This window comes from Tachyglossus aculeatus, chromosome X1 (assembly GCF_015852505.1).
Source record: "Tachyglossus aculeatus isolate mTacAcu1 chromosome X1, mTacAcu1.pri, whole genome shotgun sequence".
NCBI classification, from domain to species: Eukaryota; Metazoa; Chordata; class Mammalia; order Monotremata; family Tachyglossidae; genus Tachyglossus; species Tachyglossus aculeatus.
In genome coordinates this window covers 112,320,121-112,337,445 of record NC_052101.1, presented here as the reverse complement: position 1 = coordinate 112,337,445, position 17,325 = coordinate 112,320,121, and the positions used below count along the sequence as shown (strand labels likewise).

Genomic DNA, 17,325 nt, shown 5'->3' with positions numbered 1-17,325 from the left:
TGTTTTGCATGTAGTAAGTGCTTAATAAATGCCATAATTATTATTATTCTCGGTGCCTGTTACCTCATCTATAAAATGGGGATTAAGACTGTGAACCCCATGTGGGACATGGACAGTGTCCAACCGGATTATCTTGTATTTACCCCAGCAATTAGTACAGTGCCTGGCATGTAGTAAGCGCTTAACAAATACCATTAGAAAAAAAACACCTTCTGAAGAAGCTATTGTAGACAAGTGAGACAAGTCCCCAGTCACCTCCCTGCTCCTGTTCAGTGCTCATCACGTCAACACACCTTCCCAGAAGCCAGATTGCGCTCAGGGTTATTTGAGAAGATTTGGATGAGTAATTACTTTAATGCACAAACTCCAGGCTAATGGGGATGATGAAGACCAAATTAGCTGCATTCACCTGAAAATCCACTGCCATTCCCTACCCACCCCCATCAACTCCCCCCCAAAATCAGGCCCTTGCATAGTAGAGATCCCCAATTCCAGTCCTATACCCCCAGATCCCAGCCCACCCTTTGTCAACTCCTAAAATGCCTGAGGAAGGTGAGTGCCAAAGGGAGAGGAGGCTTTGAATTCAGGGAAAGGCAGTGAATGCAAAATGAAGTACTTATGGAGAGCTGGCAAATGACTTTGAAAAGTCTACTAGGTTGGGCTATACTGTGAGCCCACTGTTGGGTAGGGACTGTCTCTATATGTTGCCAACTTGTACTTCCCAAGCGCTTAGTACAGTGCTCTGCAGACAGTAAGCGCTCAATAAATACGATTGATTGATAGAGCAAAAATATGGAACGCTTCACGAATTTGCGTGTCATCCTTGCGCAGGGGCCATGCTAATCTTCTCTGTATCGTTCCAATTTTAGTATATGTGCTGCCGAAGCGAGCACAAATCCTCCCTCTCCGCCATAAGTATTTAAAGGTCAAATAATAAATGATATTAATATTATGGGAACTTTTGGGGGGGGGGGGCAGGTGGAGCAGAAATCCCTCAGGTATCCTGAAAAAGCGCACTATCAAGAGTTATTTCCCCTTTTATAAGTCTCTAAATGTTTATGCTTTATCTCCGAAGACGGTTTTCTTCTAGATAATGAAAGCGGTGGCTGCTGGGAATGCCGGGTCGAGGCTCACAATTAACATATGCGATTTTACCTTGGGCCGCCCCGCCGCGGAGGAGGCGAGGCGGGCCGCCTCGATCCCAGAGTTCCTCGCGAACAGCGGTGCGCTCTCTCCCCTTCCGTCCACCGCATCAGCTCGTTGGTGGGGAGCGGCGCCCCGGTCTTCGGCTCCGGGGAGAGTTTGGCTCGGCGCGCGCCTGCGCGGGAAGGGGAAAGCCGGAAGCCCCAGACGGGCCGTTGAGGTAATAATAATAATAATAATAATAATAATAATATTGGTATTTGTTAAGCGCTTACTATGTGCAAGGCACTGTTCTAAGCGCTGGGGAGGTTGCAAGGTGATCAGGTTGTCCCACGGGGGGCTCACAGTCTTCATCCCCATTTTACAGATGAGGGAACTGAGGCCCAGAGCAGTGTGATGGGGTGAGGAAGAGGACGTGGCCTCCTCCGGGGCTCGGGATGTTGGCCAGTTGGACGGGGCCAGTGTGAGCCCACTGTTGGGTAGGGACCGTCTCTATATGTTGCCAACTTGGACTTCCCAAGCGCTTAGTACAGTGCTCTGCACCCAGTAAGCGCTCAATAAATACGATTGATGATGATGATGATTGTGGAGGTGAAATCTGCGTCTGGAGATTTGGGAGGGAGGTTGACCCACCCCCCGGGGACGGGAGGTGTAGCCCGTTTTTCTGTGGTAGTAGAATTGGGAAGCAGCGTGGCTCAGTGGGAAGAGCCCGGGCTTGGGAGGCGGAGGTCTTGGGTTCAAATCCCGCCACTTGTCAGCTGGGTCACGTTGGGCAGGGCCTCAGTGACCCCATCTGTAAAATGGGGATGGAGGCTGTGAGCCCCACGTGGGACAACCTGATCGCCTTGTAATCCCAGCTCCCGCAATTATCAGCTGGGTGACTTTGGGCAGGGCCTCAGTGACCCCATCTGTAAAATGGGGGTGAAGGCTGTGAGCCCCACGTGGGACAACCTGATCGCCTTGTAATCCCAGCTCCCGCAATTGTCAGCCGGGTGACTTTGGGCAGGGCCTCAGTGACCCCATCTGTAAAATGGGGGTGAAGGCTGTGAGCCCCACGTGGGACAACCTGATCGCCTTGTAATCCCAGCTCCAGCAATTGTCAGCTGGGTGACTTTGGGCAGGGCCTCATCATCATCAGTCGTATTTATTGAGCGCTTACTGTGTGCAGAGCACTGGATTAAGTGCTTGGGAAGTACAAGTTGGCAACATATAGAGACAGTCTCTACCCAACAGTGGGCTCACAGTCTAAAATGGGGAGACAGAGAACAAAACCAAGCATACTAACAAAATAAAAGAAATAGAATAGATATGTGCAAGTAAAATAAATAGAGTAATAAATATGTACAAACATATATATACATATATACAGGTGCTGTGGGGAAGGGAAGGAGGTGAGATGGGGGGATGGAGAGGGGGACGAGGGGGAGAGGACTCAGAGGCCTCAGTGACCTCATCTGTAAAATGGGGATGAAGACTGTGAGCCCCACGTGGGACAACCTGATCACCTTGTAATCCTAGCTCCGCCAATTGTCAGCTGGGTGACTTTGGGCCAGTCACTTCACTTCTCTGTGCCTCAGTTACCTCATCTGGAAAATGGGGATTAATAATAATGATGGCATTTATTAATTGCTTACTATGTGCAAAGCACTGTTCTAAGTACTGGGGGGGTTACAGGGTGATCAGGTTGTCCCATGGGGGGGCTCACAGTCTTCATCCCCATTTTACAGATGAGGTAACAGGCACAGAGAAGTGAAGTGACTTGCCCAAAGTCACACAGCTAACAATTGGAGTCGGGGTTTGAACCCATGACCTCTGACTCCAGTGCCCGTGCTCTTTCCACTGAGCCACGCTGCTTCTGTAAGACTGTAAGCCCCCCGTGGGACAACCTGATCACCTTGTAACCTCTCCAGCGCTTAGAACAGCATTTTGCACATAGTAAACGCTTAATAAACGCCATTATTATTATTATTATATCTACCCCAGTGCTTAGAACAGTGCTTTGCACATAGTAAGCGCTTAACAAATACCAGAATTATTATTATTGAAGACTGGGAGAGCTGAACGGGGTTGAATGTGAAGAGGCACAGTGAGTAGGTTGGCTTGAGGGAAACGGAGGTAGGTGGTGGAAGAAGACGGGGGAGAGAGCTGGTTGAGCGCCTTAAAACCGGTGGTCGGGAGTTTCTGCCTAATGCCCAGGGGACATGGGACTTCTGAGGAGTGGAGAGAAGCATGTGCAGATTGACTTTTTCAGGAAAACAATCGGGACAGCAGAGAGAGGAGAGAAATTGGAGGCAAGACAAGGCAAGATGTGACAATTTGTTGAGCACCTCCTGGGTAGATTGCACTGTACTTAGCGCCTGAGAAAGTAAAAACAAAGAGCATTTGCTCTCATGGGGGAGACAAACATAAAAAAAATTTACAAGTATTGGAATTCAAGTGAATAAACCGAATTCATTCAATTCAGTCGTATTTCTTCAGTGCTTACTGTGTGCAAAGCCCTGTGCTAAGCACTTGGGAGTGTATAATACAACAACAGACACATTCCCTGCCCATGACGAGTTCACAGTCTAGAGGGGATCAGACATCAAAATAAACAGATAGGTAAATACATTGCAGGTATATCCCCAATCATCATCAATCGTATTTATTGAGCGCTTACTGTGCGCAGAGCACTGTACTAAGCGCTTGGGAAGTACAAGTTGGCAACATATAGAGACAGTCCCTACCCAACAGTGGGCTCACAGTCTAAAATCCTCCCCCATCCCCTCCCCTAGTGAAGCAGCGTGGCTCAGTGGGTAGGGCCTGAAAGTCAGAAGGACCTGGGTTCTAAATCCGGCTCTGCTACTTGTCTGCTGTGGGTGTGACCTTGGGCAAGTCACTTAAGTTCTCTGTGCCTCGGTTACTTCATCCGTAAAATGGGGATTAAGACTGTGAGCCCCATGTGGGGCATGGATTGGGTCCAACCTGATTAGCTTGTATCTACCCCAGTGCTTAGTACAGTGCCTGGCACATAGTAAGCGCTGAACAAATACTATTAAAAAAATGCTTACTCGAATGAGCCTCAGGTGGCAAACTGGTTATCTTGTATCTACCCCAGCACTTAGCCTGTAGAAAGCATTTAATAAATGCCACCATCATATATGCAAGTGCCAAGGATGGGTACAAAGAAATAAATACCTAAAAGGTGGCTAATGGGTTGATAGGGAGTGCTGATAGTTGCGGAAGGCTCGTTGGAAGAAGTGGGATTTTAAGAGGGCTTTTAATATGGAGAGGGCTGATGAATTTGTGCGGAAAAGGGAGTTTCAGGGATCACACTCACCCATGCTGTTCCCCCGGCCTGGAACTCTTCCCCAGCGACCACAGCCATCCCGAAATCTGACAGAATCAGCACTCTCCTGACATTCAACACCCTCCTAAAATCCCCCACCTCTCCATCAAGCCTTCCCCAATTGGTTCCTAGCGCACCAAGTTGAACAAATTCGCCAGCAAACTCTGACACTTAGATACTTCAGCACTTTTGTATATATGGATAGAGCCTGGGAGTCAGAAGGTCATGGGTTCTAATCCTGGATTTGCCACTTGTCTGTTGGGTGACCTTGGGCAAGTCACTTCACTTCTCTGGGCCTCAGGTGCCTCATCTGTAAAATGGGGATTGAAACTGTGAGCCCCATGTGGAACGGGGACTAGGTCTAACGTGATTTGCTTGTATCCACCCCAGCGCTTAGCACAGTGCCTGGCACGTAGTAAGCACTTAAATAATAATAATGATGATGGTATTTGTTAAGCGCTTACTATGTGCAAAGCACTGTTCTAAGCACTGGGGGCATACAAGGCAATCAGATTGTCCCACATTAATCCCCAATTTACAGATGAGGGAACTGAGGCCCAGAGAAGTAAGTGACTTGCCCAAAGTCACACAGCTGACAATTGGCCGAGTCAGGATTTGAACCCATGACCTCCGACTCCAAAGCCCATGCTCTTTCCACTGAGCCACGCTGCTTCTCTACCAAATACATACATTACCATAGTTATTATTATTATATGCTATTTAATTGTGCATTTAGTTACTGGCTTTTACTACCTTCTATGTAAATATATTTGTGCCTGTCTCCCCATTAGCTTGTGGGCAGGTAACATATTACATCTCTGTTTTGTACTGCTTAGTGCAGTGCACCTGTGGATGCTTAATAACTACCACAGAAAGTGGCGAGCTTTGAAGCCAATGGTAAGAGCCCATGTTTGATGGCAGAGGGAGATGGGCAACCATTGGAAGGTTTTGAGGAGAGGGGAAAATGTGTCCTGAGCAACATTTCAGAAAGATGATCTGGGCAGCAGTGTGGGGTTTGGACTGAAGGGGAAGAGGCTGGAAGCAGTGTAACCAGTGAAGAGACTGATACAATAATGTAATGGTTCCTCACTCTGCTGCCCGGAATGTTTTTCAAAAAAAAAAAAATTCTGCACTTATATCCCCTTTTCTCAAAAACCTTCGATAGTCTTCCGTCCACCTCTGCATCAGAGGGGACTTTCTCACCTTCAGCTTTAAGGCACTCAGCTTTCTCCATCCTGCCACTCCTTGCTCCCCACCCATTACATCCCAGACCACACAGTATGCCCCCTAACACCAATCTGCTTACTTTGCCTTGCTCTCGCCTCTCTCGTCATCGACCCCTCACTCATGACCTCCCTCCTGCCTGGAATTCCCTCCCCCTTCATATCTGACAGGCCACCACTCTCCTTACCTTCAAAGCCCTTCTGAAATCACATCTCTTCTAGGAAGCCTTCCTTGAGTGACCTTTCATCTCCCTCCCTTTCACATCACCGATTCACCTGGGTCCAGATCCCTCTAAGCACTTTGATACCCACCCACCCCAACCTCATTTGTGGGCATATCCTTATACTCTGTTACTTTCTCCTGTCTGTAATTTATTTTCATGTCTGTCTCCCCTACTAGATTGTAAGCTCCTTGAGTGTAGGGGTCATGTCTTCCAACTCTGTCATCTCCCCAGCATTTAGTACAGTGCTGTAACACAGTAAGTGCTCAATAAATACCATTGACAAGCCATGACAGCATGAGTGCTTGAACCAGGATAGTGGCTGGGTGAGAGGAGGGGCAGGGTTTGCATAATGCTTTTGAGAAGGAATCAGCAGAATATAGCAGTAGATTGGATGTGGGAGAGGAACGATAGTGAGTAGTCAGAGCTAGTACCGAGGTTACAGGCTTCAGTTATAAGGAGGCTGGCAGTTGGAGGACTAGTAGAGTAATAGCATTTATTAAGCCTTGCCAAATCCAATGACTCCTATTCTATCCTAATCATCCTCGACATCTCAGCTGCCTTCGACACTGTGGACCATCCCCTTCTCAACACATTATCCAACTTTGGCTTCACAGACTCTGTCCTCTCCTGGTTCTCCTCTTACCTCTCTGGCTGTTCATTCTCAGTCTCCTTCGCAGCCTCCTCCTCCCCCTCCCATCCCCTTACTGTAGGGGTTCCTCAGGGGTTAGTTCTTGGTCCCCTTCTGTTCTCCATCTATACTCACTCCCTTGGTGAACTCGTTCGCTCCCACGGCTTCAACTTTCATCTCTATGCTGATGACACCCAAATCTACATCTCTGCCCCTGTTCTCTCTCCCTCCCTCCAGGCTTGTATCTCCTCCTGCCTTCAGGACATCTTCATCTGGATGTCTGCCCGCTATCTAGAACTCAATATTTCTGAGACTGAACTCCTCATCTTCCCTCCCAAACCCTGTCACTCCACAACATCGCCAAGATCCGCCCTTTCCTCTCCATCCAAACCACTACCTTGCAGGTTCAATTTCTCATCCTATCCCGATTGGATTACTGCCTCAGCCTCCTCTCTGATCTCCCATCCTCCTGTCTCTCCCCGCTTCAGTCTATTCTTCACTCTGCTGCCCAGATCATCTTTGTGCAGAAACACTCTGGGCATGTTACTCCCTTCCTCAAAAATCTCCAGTGGCTGCCTGTCAACCTTTGAATCAAGCAAAAACTCCTCACTCTCGGCTTCAAGGCTCTCCATCACCTCACCCCCTCCTACCTCACCTCCCTTCTCTCCTTCTACAGCCCAGCCCACACCTTCCGCTCCTCTGCCACTAACCTCCACCGTGCCTCGTTCTCGCCTGTCCCACCGTCGACCCCTGGCCCACGTCATCCCCCTGGCCTGGAATGCCCTCCCTCCACACATCCGCCAAGCTAGCTTTCTTCTTTCCTTCACAGCCCTACTGAGAGCTCACCTCATCCAGATGGCCTTCCCAGACTGAGCCCCCTTTTTCCTCTCCTCCTCACCGTTCCCTCCCCCTCTGCCCTACCTCCTTCCCCTCCCCACAGCACTTGTATATATTTGTACAGATTTATTACTCTATTTTACTTGTACATATTTGCTATTCTATTTATTTTGTTAATGATGTGCGTTTAGCTATAATTCTATTTATTCTGAAGATTTTGACACCGGTCTACATGTTTTGTTGTCTGTCTCCCCCTTCTAGACTGTGAGCCCGTTACTGGGTAAGGACCATCTCTATATGTTGCCGACTTGTCCTTCCCAAGCACTTAGTACAGTGCTCTGCACACAGTATGCGCTCAATAAATATGATTGAATGAATATTTATTACTCTATTTTATTAATGTGTATGTAGCTATAATTATTTTTATTCTGATGGTATTGACACCTGTCTACTTGTTTTGTTGTCTGTCTCCCCCTTCTAGACTGTGAGCCCATTGTTGGGTAGGGACCATCTCTATATGTTGCCGATTTGTACTTCCCAAGCGCTTAGTACAGTGCTCTGCACACAGTAAGCTCTAAATACATGATTGAATTAATGAATCAACCACCTACTATGTGCAAAGCGCTGGAGTTAGCACTGAGAAAGAATCCACGGGTGAGACTTAGGTAGGGTTCTTGGCTTTCTAAGAATAAAACGAGAAGAGGGGAGGGTCTGAAGTTGAGCCAAGCACACGTTTCAAGGTCTGCCTGCACCGAATCCCGTCAGTCTCATCTTCACAACATCACTAAAATCCTCCCTTTCCTCTCCGTCCAAACTGCTACCACATTAATACAATCACTCATCCTATCCTGCCTAGATTACTGCATCAGCCTTTCTGACCTCCCAAACTCCTGCCTCTCCCCACTCCAGTCCATACTTTACTCCGCTGCCCTAATCATCTTTCTACAGAAAAGTTCAGGACATGTCACCGCCCCCGCCTCAAAAATCTCCAGTGCTTGCCTATCCATCTCCATGTCAAACAAAAACTCCTCACCAGTGGCTTTAAAGCACTCCATCACCTCACCCCCTCCCACCTCACCTCGCTTCTCTCCTTCTACAACCCAGCCCGCACACTTCACTCCTCTGGTGCTAATGTTCTCACTGTACCTCGAGCTCGCCTGTCTCGCCGCCGACCCCTGGCCCACATCCTACCTCTGGCCTGGAACACCCTCCTTCCTCAAATCTTCAGGACAATTACTCTCCTCTCCTTCAAAGCCTTACCGACGGGACATCTCCTCCAAGAAGCCTTCCCTGACTAAGCCCCACTTTTCCTCATCTCCCACTCTCTTCTGCATCTCCCTGACTTGCTTCCTTTGCCCTCCCCCCCGCCCTACAGCACTTATGTATATAGCAGTAATTTTCTTTATATTGCTGTCTATTTGTATTGATGTCTGTCTCCCCACCTCTAGACTGCGAGCTCATTGTGGGCAGAGATCGTCTCTGTTGCTGTATTGTCCTTTCCCAAGTGCTTGGTACAGTGCTCTGCATGCAGTAAGCGCTCAATAAATATAATTGAATGAATGAATGGGCTGTTAATAAATGCTGTTGCTAATAAGCGTGGTGGTAGTTGTGGCAGACAGGGTGTTGGGGTCAGTCAAGGCTTCATCTTTTTTTTTTTTCCTTCCTTTCTTGAGTCCCCATCAATGGCTGCTCTTCGGTGCTGGGCCCCCAAGCCGAACGTGAGAATGGGTGATGCAGGCTGAAACCAAATCTCGTTTCCATTTCAGGAGACAGTGATTTTCTCTCTGCTGAGAGCTGGGGGGCCCCAGATTGGGGGGCCCCAGCCGGCAATCCAGAGGGCATGATGGATTTGGCGTATATCTGCGAGTGGGAGAAATGCCCCAAAAGCAACCACTGCCCCTCCATCCCACTAGTGTGTGCCTGGTCCTGCCGGAACCTGATCGCCTTCACCACTGACCTCAAGAATGAGGAGGAGAAAGGTAACCCGGTGTTCCAGGGTGATGGGGGTGGAATCAGCTTAGGCCACGAAAGCACCACAAAGAGTCTTCAGGCAGGCAGGGAACAAATTCCCAACTGTCAGCCTCCCCTTTCTTGACCCCCTCTCTCTATCTCTTTCTGTCTCTCTCCTCTCTCTTCCCTCTTTCCTCCTCTCCCCTCCACCTTCTCTCCTCCCAAGAGCTTAGTTCATTACTCTGCCCACATTGAGTAATTGATTGTCCTTTTTTCTGGACTCTTCTGCCTCTACAAACCACTCACACCTTGTCCCCTGTGTGGAACTTCCTCCCCCCATCCCCATCTCTAAAACCTTCTGAAAAGCTACCTCCTCCAGGAGACTTTCCCCGATGAATCCCTACCTTTCTGGTCATGCCATCCTCTCTCTCCCCTTAATGGCTCCCGTCTATATCTTATATCTGTATTATCTCTTAATTTGATTACTTATTTTTGTTTCTAATAATAATAATAATGGCATTTATTAAGCGCTTACTATGTGCAAAACACTGTTCTAAGCGCTGGGGGGGATACAGGGTGATCCGGTTGTCCCATGGGGGGCTCACAGTCAATCCCCATTTTACAGATGAGGGAACTGAAGCACAGAGAAGTTAAGTGACTTGCCCAAAGTCACACAGCTGACAATTGGTGGAGCTGGGATTTGAACCCATGGCCCCTGACTCCAAAACCCGGGCTCTTTCCACTGAGCCACGCTGCTTCTCAGCTTCTCATGCTGTTTTATTATTTGTTCCTCCCTTCTTACTCCAACACCTATTGTTTACTTGGGAATTTGTGTTTGCCCATCTCCCGAGGGCAGGGGATTGCATTTTGTACTTCTGCTTTATGTCCCTCAGCACTTAGTACGGTGGCTGCTCGGTAACTGATGGCGGTGAAGGCGATGCCTTTAGGAGGCCTTTGAGTCCATTCTTCTACTCCCAGGCCAAGCCGTAACCATCCCAGATAGATTGAGAAGACTGCGCAGCTGGTCATTGGGAAACACTGATTCTTTTCTGGCTCTGCCACTGGCTTTCTCTGTGAATCGGGGAAAGTCACTTGTAAGCTCATTGTGGGCAGGGAATGTGTGTACCAACTGTCTTAAAATGCAGTCTCCCAAGCACTTAGTATGGTGCTCTGCACACAGTAAGCGCTCAATAAATACAATTGATCGATTAACCTCTCTGCACCTCAGCTTCTCCCACGTTAAAATTAAAGGGAAAACCAGAGGTAACTCCCCCTTAGGGTAGCAGGACAAGCCCAAGGAGCAAAAGTTACTGTTATCCTGCAGCTCACCTTACCCTGACCCAGTTTCTCCACAGCCAGGAAGGAATAATTCCCCACGTGTAGTTAGTTATTCAGCTGTTGCATCCTGCTAGATTTGTGTCGTTACGTGTTTCCAGAAGCAGCGTGGCCTAAGTGGGAAGACCACTGGCCTTGGAGTCGGAGGACCTGGGTTTGAATCCCGGCTCCACCACGCGTCTGCTGTGTGACCTTGAGCACGTCACTTAACTTCTCCGTGCCTCAGTTCCCTCATCTGCAAAGTAGGGGGTTCAATACCTATTCTCCCTCCTACTTAAACTTGTGAGACCCGATGATCTTGTATCCACCCCAGTGCTTAGTACAGTGCTTGGCACATAGCAAGCACTTAACAAGACCACAATTATTATTATTATTGTTCTTTCTAATAATAATAATAATGATGGTATTTGTTAAGCGCTTACTATGTGCCAAGCACTGTTTTACACGCTGGGGGGGATACAAGGTGATCAGGTTGTCCCTCATGGGGCTCGAAGTCTTAATCCCCATTTTACAGATGAGGTAACTGAGGCCCAGAGAAGTTAAGTGACTTGCCCAAGGTCACACAGCTGACAAGTGGCGGAGCCGGGATTCAAACCCATGACCCCTGACTCCCAAGCCTGCGCTTTTTCCACTGAGCCACGCTACTTCTCTGCTTTCTCTATTTGTAATTTCTGTCTGTCTTCCTTCAGTAGTTTTGAAGTCCTCTTAGGGGCAGGGACCGTGTCTTTTGCTTGATTGCACCCTCCCAGCTGCCTAATACAGTACTCTGAGCTCAATAAATGCCATTAATTGGACAAATTAATCCCACTTCAGCATTTCCCAAAGGGATCAGTGTTGTGGTGTGAAATAGACATTAGCAATGGATGACACCATCTTGTGCAACTTAGTCGTGTTTATTGTTTTTCATCCTCTCAGTCAGGTGTGGCTGTATGTTCCTTATTTTTCTTCCTAGGAATTTTCATCAGGGTGCTTGATTAGCGTAAAAGAGGATAGTTTTCCAGGCCTCTCTGGGACTTTCTGCCCTGAGCTAATCCTCCCTCTCCTCTTGCCAAAAAACATTTCCCTGTAGTAGAAGATGCCCTCGGCCGTGTTCTCCTGGCTCCGCCTCACGGTCCATCCAGCCGAGAAGCCCATGTCCTCCCTCCATTGATCTGTCTTGTGCTGTTTGTCCACGGGCTTTCATTCATTCGTTGTCGTGTTTTTGGAGCACTTACTGTGTGCAGAGCACTGTACTGATTACTTAGGAAAGTACAATACAACGATAAACAGTGACATTCCCTGCCCACAATGAGCTTACGGTCTTGGTGGTGGTGTGGGGGGGAGACAGATGTCAATGCAAATAAATGACAGATATGTACATAAGTGTTGTGGGGCTGGGAGGGGGGAAGAACAAAGGGGGCAAGTCAGGGCGATGCAGAAGGGAGTGGGAGATGAGGAAAACACCTCCTTTGAACTTGCTGACATTTTCAGTGGCCCAACTTCCTGTCGGAACAGATTCCATTCCCTCACCCCGCCCTGGATGAAGAAGTCTTTCCTTTTTATGTTGAACCCACCACTTCGGTGTTTGCTCTCTTTTGTCTTTTCCCCAGATTTAAGGCACATGATTCACATTCTGGACACAGAGCATCCTTGGGATGTATACTCCATCAACTCCGAGCACAGTGAAATCATCACCTGCCTGGAGTGGGACCAGTCGGGTAAGGAGAACTGGATTTTGATGGCTAGGGCCCCGGGGGGACGAAAGGAAGAGGGAATGCGGGGACCAGCGGTCCCGGGGAGAATCGACTCCCCTTTTTGGGGCGTGAGAAGGGGCTGAGATCTTAGTGCCTGGTAATGCTAAAGGCACTGGTGAGTGCACGACAGTGCCATCTGAATGGGGTGGATCTTGAGAGCTGCCGGCGCTGCCATTGTCTGCCTATAGAGAGAGTAGAACAGTGGCCTGGCTCTGTACAGAGCCACATCTCACATGGTATGTGCCCCTTGAGCTGGGGTGGGAGTCGGGGCGGGGAAGGTTGGAATCCCAGGCCTACAGAACCCAGACCTGCAGGTGATGGGAACTGTAAACCGTGGGCTGTGGGAAAAGGATGAGTGGGCCTCGTGCTCCTGTTGGCTTTGTGCTGCTCCTTCGTACATATGTTCCCTAACCCCTCTGGCCTCTCCGATCTGCCACGATGCCGAAAGGGAGATATAAAGTGGGGGTGAGAGCTCCACGTGGCCCTTGGCTGGCCTGAAGGCCAGGCTTCCTCCCGTCAGGGCCAGGCTCAGTGGGGTTTCCCGTGCCCCTCCTGAGTCGGCCGTTTCGGGCCCCTGTTGGGACTTTGGACCTGTGGGTGCACAGGGATAACCTAGCGAGCTTGTTGAGTGGTCCAGCCAATGAGTGGGCTCCAGTTCCCTGGGGGTCCACCCATCATATGGACTGCTGAGCATGCTGAGGTTCCCCCTTCTAAACTGTGAGATCATTGTTGGGTAGGGACCGTCTCTATGTGTTGCCGATTTGTACTTCCCAAGCGCTTAGTGCAGTGCTCTGTACACAGTAAGCACTCAATAAATACGATTGAATGAATGAATGGTACAGATGCCAGTCCTGGAGAGCCAACCCTTCCCACCCCCAACCTCGCAGGACAGGAGAGCTCCTCACCCCCCCAAACACTTACCCCCCACAACCCTTGGGGGTGAACTCTAGAATTTTGTCCCACCCGAGATTCTGGGTTGACAGATGGCACAAGTCACAGGAGCCCTCGGGTATTCCGGGTTGGAAAAGTGTGAGAGTGTGAGTTTAGAAATACAGTCCTTTAGCTACTCATCATTTTATTCCCCCAGCCTCCCCGCCACTAGAGTGTAAGCTCTCTGAGGGTAGGGATCGTGTCTTCTCACTCAGTTGTACTCTCCCAAACACTTAGCACAGTGCTCTGCGCACAGTCGACATGCAGTAGATACTATTGACTGATGGTGCCGTGCGTGCCTCAGTCAGTAGTCAAGCACCTAAAGCAGGTGAAATCCTCCTATAAATAATGGTTTGTCATGACAGCTTCACTGTGGGTTCTCTTACTAACCTCAGGTGGTCACCTTTTCCTCCCAAACACTGTGGATCCCATTTGACCACACCAGGACAGGACCAAGTTTACCATTTCTCAGTCATTATCATACTGAGATCTGAGTGCCTTATTCTAGACTGTGAGCCCATTGTTGGGTAGGGACCGTCTCTATATGTTGCCGATTTGTACTTCCCAAGCGCTTCGTACAGTGCTCTGCACACAGTAAGGGCTCAATAAATACGATTGAATGAATGAGTGACTGACTTATTCCTGTCGTCCCACCAGGTTCCAGGCTCCTGTCAGCAGATGCAGACGGGCAGATCAAGTGCTGGAGCATGTCGGACCACCTGGCCAACAGCTGGGAGAACTCAGTGGGCAGCATGGTGGAAGGGGACCCCGTCGTGTCCCTGTCATGGTTGCACAACGGAGTAAAACTTGCCTTGCACGTGGAAAAGGTTGGCTTGAGAGGAGCTGGGATAAGAAGGGGGAAGAGAGCCGGTTGGGTGCCTTGAAGCAAATGCTCAGGAGTTTCTGCTTGATGCAGAGAGTGATGAGCCACCCTGGGAGGTTTTTGAGGCATGGGGAGACGCTTGCAGAATGATGTTTTAGAAAAAATGATCCGGGCAGCGGAGTGAAGTACGGACTGGAGAGGGGAAGAGGCTGGAGGCAAGGCGGTCTGCAAGGAGGCTGATGCAGTAGTTGAGTTGAGATATTTGACAGGTTGCTTGGACCAGGGTGGTGGTCGTTAGGATGAAGAGAAAGGGGCGGATCCTGGAGATTTGGGGAAGAAAGAACCGACAGGATTTGGTCCCTGACTGAATGTGGGTCGAAAGGAAGCGGGGTCAGGATGTGGCAGTCAGTCTTTGGAGTTGGATTGTAGAGAGTCAAGGGAAACAGTTGGAGGAAAGGAGGTGGAGGCCTAGTTGAGACAGAAATAGCAGGAGGAAGATGGGGCTATAGTTCTAGAATGTAGCCTTGTGGGCAGTGAACATAGGAAAATCTATTGTGCTCTCCCAAATGCTTAGTACAGTGCTCTGCACATAGAAAGCACTCAAATGCCATTGTTGATGATGGTGGTGAGGTAGCGTTGAGAGGGTTTTTTAGGCTGGGGTATATGTGGGCAGTTTTGAAACAGAAGGGAAGGAGTCTTCCAAGAGTAGGCAGTTAGGGTGGGGAGAAGAGCGGGCACAAGTGTTTTTAGAAGGTGTGAAGGGATGGGGTCCGAGCGTAGATGGAGGGGGTAGATTTAGAAAGCCGACGAGAGATGTCTTGAGAGACGGCTGGAAAAGATGAGAGAGTAGATGGGTGGCAGGGGGATCGAGGGAGCTGGGGAGGTGAGGGGAGACTCGGGGGACTCTGGGCACAAAGTAGTTGGCATGATCCTTTGTCTGAGTAGTGTGCCAAAATAGAATAGCTACCATAAAGAAGGAAAAGCAAAAGAAGAAAGGTGAAATTGAAATCCTTTAGGCGTTTCCAAACACTGTGTGTGTTGTTTCTATTCGAAAATCCTGAGTATTTGACTTGCACTGTCTTCTGTTACTCTGCTGACATCGAGGGAGCTGGGGAGGTGAGGGGAGACTCGGGGGACTCTGGGCACAAAGTAGTTGGCATGATCCTTTGTCTGAGAAGTGTGCCAAAATAGAATAGCTACCATAAAGAAGGAAAAGCAAAAGAAGAAAGGTGAAATTGGAATCCTGTAGGCGTTTCCAAACACTGTATGTGTTGCTTCTATTCGAAAATCCTGAGTATTTGACTTGCACTGTCTTCTGTTACTCTGCTGACATCGAGGGAGCTGGGGAGGTGAGGGGAGACTCGGGGGACTCTGGGCACAAAGTAGTTGGCATGATCCTTTGTCTGAGAAGTGTGCCAAAATAGAATAGCTACCATAAAGAAGGAAAAGCAAAAGAAGAAAGGTGAAATTGGAATCCTTTAGGCGTTTCCAAACACTGTATGTGTTGTTTCTATTCGAAAATTCTGAGTATTTGACTTGCACTGTCTTCCGTTACTCTGCTGACACCTAGTGGCTGTTTGTGTGAGTACACGCAACCTTGAAAGTGAATTTATTCCCTTTTTTGGGGAATTGCACCAAAGTTTTTGACTCTAAAGATCAGTGCATAACTATTACCCTTTAAAAGTGGAGAGAAAAATTTTAAAATATGAAATTAGGCATTCGAAATCTTTTTTAACCTCGGGACTCACTGGACGCAGTCCCACTGTTGGGTAGGGACTGTCTCTATATGGTGCCAACTTGTACTTCCCAAGTGCTTAGTACAGTGCTCTGCACACAGTAAGTGCTCAATAAATACGATTGATTGATTGATTGAGAAGCAGAGTTCTGCCACCCAAGCGGCCTACCGATTGGTGTATTTTAAATCAAATCAAATAGTACTTGAAGTAATAATTGTGGTGTTAAGAGCTCACTATGTGCCAAGTGTGGACAACAGTCCTCTTTAAGGTCACTGGTGACCTCCTTGCCAAATCCAGTGGCCACTACTCCATCTTAATCTTCCTCAGCCTTTCTGCTGCCTGTGACACTGTGGCCTAAGGATGTTCACACCTGGCGGAAGGGCCCCCTGCTCAGTTGCAAGGCTGCTCTCGATGGTCATTCCCCCCCTCTTCGATTTGTTTTCCCCACATACAGTCGGGAGCCTCGAGTTTCGGGGAGAAGTTTTCCCGGGTCAAGTTCTCACCTTCCCTCACGCTGTTTGGCGGAAAGCCCATGGAAGGCTGGATCGCGGTGACCATCAGTGGCCTGGTGACGGTCTCCCTCCTGAAGCCCAATGGGCAGGTACTGACATCCACAGAGAGCCTATGTCGCCTGCGCTGCCGCGTGGCCCTGGCTGACATAGCCTTCACCGGCGGGGGGAACATCGTGGTGGCCACCTCGGACGGGAGCAGCACCTCACCCGTGCAGTTCTACAAGGTGTGCGTCAGTGTGGTGAACGAGAAGTGCAGGATCGACACCGAGATCCTGCCGTCCCTCTTCATGCGCTGCACCACGGACCCGGCGCGCAAAGACAAGTACCCGGCCATCACCCACCTGAAGTTCCTCGCCAGGGACATGTCCGAGCAGGTGAGCGTCCCCCCCTCCCCACAACACCTACCCCCATCCGCGTGCCGTTCCTGACAAGATTTTGTGAAATTGTGAATTCATGTTGCCCATCCCCTGGCCTCCCAGTCAGAGAATCCTCGATCCATCTGGTACAGAAGGGCATTTCTGCCATATGTGTGTGACATATTCTATGTGTGTCAGGCGGAAGAGGCTCACGTTGGTCTCTTCAGTCACCCTGGCATACAGAAGAGGCAACACCATCAGTGGATTCATTCCTGAACACAACAGATAACTATATTGGGGTGGGGGGGCATGTGCACACATGTGCATGCAGGTGTGTACATGCACACGTACACAGAAACACGCATAGGTTTTTATAGGTGCCAGGAAACGATCCACCGCAAATTGTGCTGGCCAGGTAGATTCAATAGGAGTGTTGCGTAGTTCATAAATGATCGGTCCATGAAGGCGTACTGGAGGGAAAGTATTGGATTCTGACACAGGGAAGATTGGGAATTCAGAGGGAAGATTGGGAATTCAGAGAGAAAATGAGAAGGCTCTCCAGCAAAA

At 49.1% G+C, this 17,325-nt stretch overlaps 1 protein-coding gene and 1 non-coding gene across 2 annotated transcripts in view; one reads left to right on the top strand and one right to left on the bottom strand.

Moving 5' to 3' along the window:
* Nucleotides 1–786: 786 nt before the first annotated feature.
* On the bottom strand, nucleotides 787–893 carry LOC119920404. Its single transcript, XR_005448152.1, has one exon. It is a non-coding gene; the product is annotated as a U6 spliceosomal RNA (small nuclear RNA).
* A 402-nt stretch (nucleotides 894–1,295) lies between these two features.
* MED16 (mediator complex subunit 16) overlaps nucleotides 1,296–17,325 on the top strand; it is a 39,177-nt gene continuing 23,147 nt past the window's right edge. The window contains exons 1-5 of the mRNA XM_038740556.1: nucleotides 1,296–1,363; nucleotides 9,150–9,362; nucleotides 12,258–12,365; nucleotides 13,989–14,158; nucleotides 16,345–16,776. Coding sequence (XP_038596484.1) covers nucleotides 9,224–9,362; nucleotides 12,258–12,365; nucleotides 13,989–14,158; nucleotides 16,345–16,776 — 849 coding nt within the window. The 5' untranslated portion in view covers nucleotides 1,296–1,363; nucleotides 9,150–9,223. The remainder of the gene's footprint in view (nucleotides 1,364–9,149; nucleotides 9,363–12,257; nucleotides 12,366–13,988; nucleotides 14,159–16,344; nucleotides 16,777–17,325) is intronic.